At 36.3% G+C, this 8965-nt stretch overlaps 1 protein-coding gene across 18 annotated transcripts in view; it reads left to right on the top strand.

Moving 5' to 3' along the window:
• The first annotated feature begins 3282 nt into the window (after positions 1-3282).
• LOC136830697 (actin-binding LIM protein 2-like) overlaps positions 3283-8965 on the top strand; it is a 634275-nt gene continuing 628592 nt past the window's right edge. For 9 of the 18 annotated variants that reach the window (XR_010850723.1, XR_010850722.1, XM_067090451.1 and 6 more), the window contains exon 1: positions 3317-3804. Coding sequence is in view for 14 of the 18 variants with exons in the window: in XM_067090451.1 (XP_066946552.1) it covers positions 3801-3804 (4 nt within the window). In the remaining 4 variants the exon portion in view is untranslated. Of the gene's footprint in view, positions 3805-8965 lie in introns of all 18 variants that reach the window. The other 9 variants (XR_010850721.1, XR_010850720.1, XM_067090444.1 and 6 more) reach the window with 3 other exon arrangements.

The raw sequence follows: 8965 nt of genomic DNA, 5'->3' as shown, positions 1-8965 counted from the left end.
GTTTCTTCTCTTATTCATCCTTCTCTCTCTCTCTCTCTCTCTCTCTCTCTCTCTCTCTCTCTCTCTCTCTCTCTCTCTCTCTCTCTCTCTCTCTCTCTCCACATGCCATTCCCTCAAAGGTGTTCTTGCTGAAGTTGAGTTAAACAGTCAGCGGTTTGCAAGGGTAAAGCAAAGCCCTATGTTAGTCATTTGAAGGATATATTTTTGTTCATGGATCGATTTTCAAGGACGTTCCTGTGCAAAGCTTCATTCATTCCCACCTTTTGAGAATGGGAATATTGCATCAAAAAAGTTAAAAGGATACATAAGACAGGAACACACAAGATTCATCAAAACAAAAATTTTTAGTTTCTGGAACAAGACTTTTTAGTCAGTACCATTATTATTATTATTATTATTATTATTATTATTATTATTATTATTATTATTATTATTATTATTATTATTATTATTACTGAAACTGTAGTAATGTGACAACTGCAATGCAAAAAAGGCTGGCATAGTGCTGAATTTATCCTCGAACTCTTTATTGACAAAGTTTTTCAACTACTGGTAGTGTCAAGTGTCTTTGCCAATTAGGGCAAACTGGCTCAGTTCCAATGTTCATGGAACGTGAGTTATAAAGAAGAGGCTTATTGCATTCGTTGCTGACTGGCAGGTTTGAATATATATATATATATATATATATATATATATATATATATATATATATATATATATATATATATATATATATATATATATCACTGTAATAGTCGTAAAATTTTTTATTCTGAATGTACAACAATTAATATTATGTTAGAATAATGATGTCTCTTGTAGATTTAATCTAAGGGCGGTTGTCAATATATATCTTATTGGAAATTAATACTTGGAGTATTGTTTAAGCTTCAGTAAAAGCGGTTGAAGTTTTTAATGTTTTTACAAGATATTCAAGGAAGTTGTTTATATATTCAGTGACACATCTCGTGAAGTGCTGTTTGTGTAATTTTCTAAATGGCTTCTTGTATTATAGTGGCAGTATTCAGTGACTTTGGAATATCATTTCTCATTTGCACAAATAAAGTTATATATATACCATTTGATTGTATAATTTGTCTCATTTTACAAAATAATGAAAGTGAACGTACTGTAAATATATATATATATATATATATATATATATATATATATATATATATATATATATATATATATATATATATATATATATATATGTGTGTGTGTGTGTGTGTGTGTGTGTGTGTATGAACATGTGCATGTATGTATGCAATATCATTGCATGGTCGATTTGTGGCAATATACTTTTTTTATACCTTGCATGACCATAGAAGGTCGTTTTTCTACAATTTGCATGACAATGCAGGGGTCTCTTTTTATACTAACTACATTTTTTCAATACATTTGCATTACAGTTGGAGGTCGTTGTGTATAATTACATGGAATTTGAAAGTTCTTTTACACAATGCATGTAAATGAAAGGTACTCTTTAGCAGCTTTGCATGGCAGTGAAAGGTTCTTTTTTTCTTCCTTTCTTGACATTGGAAACTTTTTTTTTTTTACACTGCATGGTAATGGAATCATCCTTTTTATATTATGCATGGCAGTGGAAGGTCTGTTTTTTTGTAATTCCCATGGCAATGGAAGGTCCTCTTTGTACACTGCAGGATAATGGAAAAGGCCCTTTTTATACTGAACATTGCAATGGAAGGTGTACTTTATATACATGATATGGTATGGTAATGGAAGGTTTTTTGTATACCATATATGGCCATGGAAGGTTGTTTTTCTTCTTTGTATGCCAATGAAGATAATTTTTTGTCACTTTCATACCTTGCATGACAATAGAAGCTTTGTTTTTGTACTTTGCATTGTATTTAAAGTTCCGTTTTTGCACTTTATATGGCGATTGCAAGACTTTTTTTTTTGCATTACCTATAGTGTTCCCTTCCACGAAGCACCGTAGTATTAGTTCTCATTCCTTTCCTTTCTGTATTTTTCTACGTAAATTTTCTCCGTTTTTCTTGTTTTTCCCGGGTTGCTGTCCAACTTCTTTGATGTTTTTTTTTCCAATTCCTACTGTCTCCCGGCATTTAAGAAATATTCCCTCAGTAGGCCTAATGAAAGCCTGTAAAAAGACACGGTTGTCACTAAACGACTTTATAATAATAATCTTAAAGGCACACATAAGGTTACATATATGGGCTCCTCAATAGTTGTCAAATTTGTTTCCCCTCTCACATGAATTGAAGATTTTGCTTTTTACTGAAAGGTTGTTGGATGTTGTTCTAGGCGCAAGTACCTCTGCTAGCGTATGGACGATTTAGTCATCATCAACAACAGCATAACAAGAAGACAGTAAGAATTGTGGTGAATATGAGTAAAAAGATAAAAGTTGAAGATAACAGATTAATGAGTACCACTGGATAAAAGAGGGAAGACTGAGAAGCACCACTGGTGAAAGTGGAGAGGCATGACACGCCGCTATTAAGAATAAGAGAGGCATTACTTTCCGTAGTATTCAAAATAACCTTCTGATACTCGAGCCTCATCTAGGTCAGTATGTTATTTTGAATTTCTTCCCATAATCTGATGACAACGGAAATCAGTCTTCAGAGCTTTGGAATGAAGGAAAGGGTTTGGCCAGGAATCGCTCAAGTTAGCCTAACAATAACTTGTGCCATTTTGACGGAAGTTGCCACTTAGTACACTGATTTGACATCTGTTTTACGAGGAATATGCCTTTTGCAAATAAAGTAATATATATACCTTCTCAAATATTGTCTTTAGGTGGTTACAGATGAAGTGCACGACTGAATGACATTTTCCCTAATCCAAGGCAAAAGAGGAAAAAATGAAGATTCAGAAGGAAAACAGAGACATAGGTCTAGTCGTGATTCAAGCAATAGACTTGAGCTACCGCTTTTTGTCAGTGAGGTTGTTTACCCTGTATAATCCTTAAATGTCCTTTCCTGTGCCATTATTTATAGTGCTGCATTCTCCCAGTCAAGTTCTCTGACCTTGAAGTCCGTTTGGTCTAATGATGCAGTGCGCCAATCGCCTCCACACCTGTGCAGGTGATACGCCTTATCGGCCACACAACACGAGATGCAATATGTAATGGGTATTAATGGGTTGTGTGAGATAGTGGGCGTGGCGGTGGAAAGTAGAGAGAGAGGAAGGGGAGAGGGGAGAAGAAGGGTAAGAGAGAGGGGACCTGAGAAGAGGGAAAGAAGTAGAGCTGGGGGGGAAGGGGGGAGATGTAGAATCGAGGGGTCCCTCACTCACATCACGGCGGGCCAGGCCAGCCACAGTCAGTGTGGTGTGTAAGGTCTGTGGTGGAGGGTTGTCGTCGCTCCTGCTCTCGTTCCCTTTCCCGGGCGCTCTGTGGTACTATAGTGCGACTAAAACGGCATCGCTTTTCCTGGTTTTAATTTTTTTCCTTCGAGAGGAGGCCGCTGCTTTAATTCTTATTCTAACGGCCGTGTTTTTTATGTAGAGATTTAGTTCAGTGTTCGTGGCAAACTTCAAGATTCCACCAAGAAGTTTATCATTAAAAGTTTCCCGCTGGCATCCGGAGGTGGAAAATATAAGTTTGATTTCGCCGTCTCCCCATTCACGTGGTTAACCTCGTTCTACTAGTCTGGTCTCTCTCTCCCTCTCTTCCTCTCTCACTCACCTGAAGTGCAACAACTGCAACAACAACAACAGCAGCAACAAACAACCTGCCTTTTGCCGTCGCCGCCGCCGTCATCCGCAGTTAGAAGTTTTCTCTCCAAAACAACTGTCATCTGATAATAATGGGTGAGTTACTGAGTTCGTCTCGTTTGCCTTCCCCCTCCCCCCTGCGTGATTTGCGCGCACGCGCGCCTGGTTCATTCATAAGGTTCATGCGAGCTGGCACCTGAAGAGGGGGGAAAAGGGGTTTTAATTATGTTTTATCGGTTAATGGGCTTTAGTTTTAAAGTATCTTGATTGTTAAGCAAGACTTTCGGTGACGCTGCACTTGAAAAGAGTGTTCCCGACGAGTGTCATCTCGGAGTAACAGCACATAGTAGACACAGACACCTTAGGCCAAGTTACCGGTCGCGGCGTTGTCCCCGCCCATTTCTCTCTCTCTCTCTCTCTCTCTCTCTCTCTCTCTCTCTCTCTCTCTTCCTCTCCTTGCTGTCCATTTTCCCCATATCTCCAGCCCTCCCCTGCCACTTCCCTTCCCCCGCCTTCGTCAATTCTTTCTCCCAGGATCCTGCTTTCTCCCTCCATCCCGATTTCCCCTCGTGTCTGGCTAACCTTAGTCCTATAGCTGCTCTTCCGCCTCCCTCTTTGGCTTCTTCCCCTCTTTGCACCATCATATCCGTTTTCCGGTCGCTGCTATCTTATTTTTTGGTTATTAGTTCAGATTATTTGTTTTCCATTTATTGCAGGACAGTGTTCTGCTTTTATATTTTGGGTTATTTGATAGGCTGTTTTATTTACTGTGCAGTTATTATTAAGAACTAGAGCATTAGACCCAGTATACTAACACACGACCTACCTTGAAAATACTTACATTAATCTAAGGCAGTTGTTGCCGTGGTGTGTGTTTATGATGCTAAAATGATATGGCTTCATTCTACCATGTAATCTCTCTCTCTCTCTCTCTCTCTCTCTCTCGTAATCAAGCTAATTTGCATAATAACGAAGTATATAGCAGCATCGCTTAATGAATTCGGGCTTTTACCTTATATTGGTAACAGCTGTTATTTCTCTCTGGGAATAGGAATTCAGCTGCTGGGGGGAAGAACGAGTGTTCTGGTCATCTCCAAGGGATTCGTCTGTTGCCATATGGGGCTGTGAGACTGGGCTTCTCATTTCCCTAACAGACACACCCCTTTTTCTCTCTCCTCCCTCACTATATAACCTTCATATATATATATATATATATATATATATATATATATATATATATATATATATATATATACACACACATATATGCAGTATATATATATATATATATATACACATACTGCAGTATATATATATATATATATATATATATATATATATATATATATATATATATATATATATATATATATATATATATATATATATATATTTTTTCTTCAAAGGGCAGAGAATGACTTTAGAAAAACATCACACGATCACTTCCTCAGTCATACTGGAATTGCTGTTTCATGGATGAACTCCTTGTGCAGTACAACTTCCTTAACATTAGCCACATCATATATCTACACCTAAGGCTCATATGTAGCACGTCGAGTCCCACCTACACACTGTGTATTTTGCCATTCAACCTTATCATGCATTTTGTCTTTATGAACATCAAGGCCCTTACTTTCTAATACCTTTATTATCCATGCATATAAGTTATATATACTGTATTTATATAAACATATGTTTAATATGTATATAAATGTATATATAATATTCATACACAGAAGGGATATTACACTTTGAGGCAGTATCAAATATTCAGTAACTGTCCGATGAATAAATAGCAGAGGAAAAAAATAATGAGGATATACCATTCTTTTCCAAGATAATAATAACGATTATAGGATGTTGGCTCACTTGCTCATCTCGGAGTTCTCATCATAGAAATTTTGGGATTAAATTATGATGTTGAGTTTTTTAAATATTTAAAAGTCATTGTATAGCTTAAATTTGGGCCAAATTTTCAAAAGTTTCAGTATAACACGCTCTGTATCGAAATGCATTTTTCAGAAATATCACAAGAGTCTCTCTCTCTCTCTCTCTCTCTCTCTCTCTCTCTCTCTCTCTCTCTCTCTCTCTCTCTCTCTCTCTCTCTCTCCAGAGCCTATGCATTTCCCCTCTACTGTCTAGATGAAGTCTACCACAAAGGCGAGGAGAAAGAAAATGCTGAGCATTGTACATTAACAATAGATCAGGTACGGGCTGTTACCGCCCGTCATTCGTCTCCATCCTTCCTCCTCCTCCTCCTCCTCCTCCTCCTCCTCCTCCTCCTCCTCGTGTTCTTTCTTTCAAAATGGTATAAATCAGATTTACTGCATGGTTTCTTTGCCTCCAAATTCCAGCTGTGATGTGGGCTGTGAGATATTTTTCTTTTAAAGGAATGCGTTTGATAAGACCTATTCACTTGATCGATCAGCGGAAGCACCTGACAATTAGTCAACTTTGGTAGGTGGCAGCTAGGGTGAAGGTGGTTATGTCTAAACAATTTCTTTTCAAAATACTTGAGAAGAACGGTGTGGTGTGGTTAACACCTTTTAGAGACACTGTCTTTTATATATATATATATATATATATATATATATAAATATATATATATATATATATATATATATATATATATATATATATATATATACATATATATATATATATATATATATATATATACACATATACATATGTATGTATGTATGTATGTATAAGTATATATACATATAGATTATATATATTTATATATATATATATATATATATATTTATATATATATAATATATATATATATATATACATATATATAGTGTGTGTGCGTGTTTCTGTGGGAGCTTGAGAATGCGGGACTATCAGTTACAGTATACTATCAGCGATTCTAAATTATGCAACTTGCAATCATCCTAAATTATACAGCTTGTATTTGTTGTCATTTTGCTTAATTGCAGTTAAGATATAGGTTTCGTTTGATTCTTTTTTTATCAGGTTTCATCTCCCACACAGGCAAATATAGATTATTTATGGAGGAATGTCATGAACGCTGTAAAACTGCATCTAAGTTGAGCTGCTATATGAGGAAATATTAGTTGTGTGCAGTGAAGTAATCAAGAATCTCCTCTTTTACAATAAATTTTGTATGGTGGAAGCGAAATAAGGAAAGGTCTTGTAGGTAATGGGTGGTAACAAATGAAAGTCTAAACTATGGATTATTTCGTTCTATGAAGGTTTCTTATGTAAGTGAATTAACTCTTTGACTTGTTTCATTAGAATGACTTTGTATTAATAATAATAATAATTCAGTCGGGAACAATAATAGTCTAATTGAACTTCCGTAGTTCATTTATTAACGTAGAAAGAAAAGCAATGTAAATCGTAGACTTTTATCTTCGTTATTTAAGAATATGCATTTATTAATCCACTTATAACTTGACGCAGTATGTAGTCAGGGAACTTCCCGTTTACACACACACACACATATATATATATATATATATATATATATATATATATATATATATATATATATATATATATATATATATATATATATATATATGTATATTATATATATATATATATATATATATATATATATATATAGAATGAATGTATGAAGAATGCGTATTCAAGTATCTGTATACGCATGCTGTTATATATATATATATGTGTGTGTGTGTGTGTTTGTGTGTGTACTATACATTCATAAACATACACACATACATACATACATACATACGCGTGCGCAGCCTGCGTAAAGTTCTCGTGCACGTTGATTTTCGTGACGGATCCGTAATGAGGAACATCGACTGCGTATCATTCATCGATCCGCAGTACTCTGAGTCAATGGGTAATTTGTTTAACGAATCCTGTATCCCGCTGCAGTGGCGCTCATTTCTCGGGATTACGCAACCGTGGAATATATTAAGTCGTCCCGGGGCTGAAATTGCTCGACCCGACCTGCCGGCCTATTTTGGGGGATGGGGCGAATGCCGTTTAATGAAGTATTTACTTAGGCCTTCGCTGATTGTGTTGACTGTTGTCTTTTGTTGAGAATATTAAAATACGTTGATGAAATGTCGCATCATTTTCTGCAACGTTGGTTATAAGTTTGGTCCCCCGCCCATAGATTTTTTTGCTTGATTTTGCAATTATTGTTTGTCTGGTTGAAGGAATGGTATAAACACTCCACAATGTATTTTCATGTAATGGGTGGGGTGGGTGACCATGATCCTGAGGTCCAATCCATTAAATTGTAATCTTGATCCGGATCCAAATCATGTTACATCTGACTGCATTTCGTAGGGAGTTAATGCCGTCAGTGTACCGCACTCGCTACACTGTAGGCATCAATGTAAGTTCTTTGCAGCGTCCCTTCGGCCCCTAGCTGCAACCCCTTTCATTCCTTTTACTATACCTCTGTTCATATTCTCTCTCTTCCATCTTACATTTCACCCTCTCCTAACAACTGTTTCAACATTATTTTCAGCGCTGAATGATCTCATTGGTCCCAGCGCTTGGCCTTTGGGCTAAATTTTATATTCCAATTCCAACAAGTAAATTCAGCTTTGAAAGCGAAATTGCTTTTAGCAAGCACCTCATAGAGTTAACATCGTTGCGTCGTCAAAGAGCTTTAAAGGCAGAGAAATGGAAACCCCTTTGCGATTTATTATTTATTCAGAGCTACAGGTATACAAGAAGACTCAGTTAATTGCCCCTGATACGCTGTGTGAATTGGGAACTTTGAGTTCACGGTCGTAATTGAAGATGTTGAATTAATGATGATTGGAAAGTTCATCAAGGGTGCTTGAGTTTGCGAGTTTTCAGTTGTGATTTGTTGGTTATCCAGCGTTTTATTTCATTTTTTGCGAATGATTATCTTCTTTTAAAGTAATTTTTCTGTAGGTATTCGTCTTAACCAGGAAGCTGTAGTCACACAGAAGGAAAGTAATATTTCAGAAATTGGAATGTCAAATTCAAGTGTTTATAGTTTTTAATATATAATTTTTTAGTTGGTTATCACTTCCCATTTCTCTAATTAATCTGCGAAACTCAAGTTACTTAAATCTAACGATTTTTTTTTCGCTTGCCTTTTGATTTTTGCAGTTATCTATCATTCCTTCCCCGTAGTGGGGTAGTGCCGTCAGTGCATTTCGTGCGGCGCACTGTAGGCATTACTTGAGGTTCTTTGCAGCGTGCCTTCTGCCCCTAGCTGTAATCTCTTTCGTTTCTTTTACTTTACCTCCTTTCATATTCTCTC

The sequence above is a fragment of the Macrobrachium rosenbergii genome, chromosome 47, assembly GCF_040412425.1.
Source record: "Macrobrachium rosenbergii isolate ZJJX-2024 chromosome 47, ASM4041242v1, whole genome shotgun sequence".
Taxonomy (NCBI): Eukaryota; Metazoa; Arthropoda; class Malacostraca; order Decapoda; family Palaemonidae; genus Macrobrachium; species Macrobrachium rosenbergii.
The sequence above is the reverse complement of the archived record's forward strand: the minus strand, read 5'-3'. Positions and strand labels throughout refer to the sequence as shown.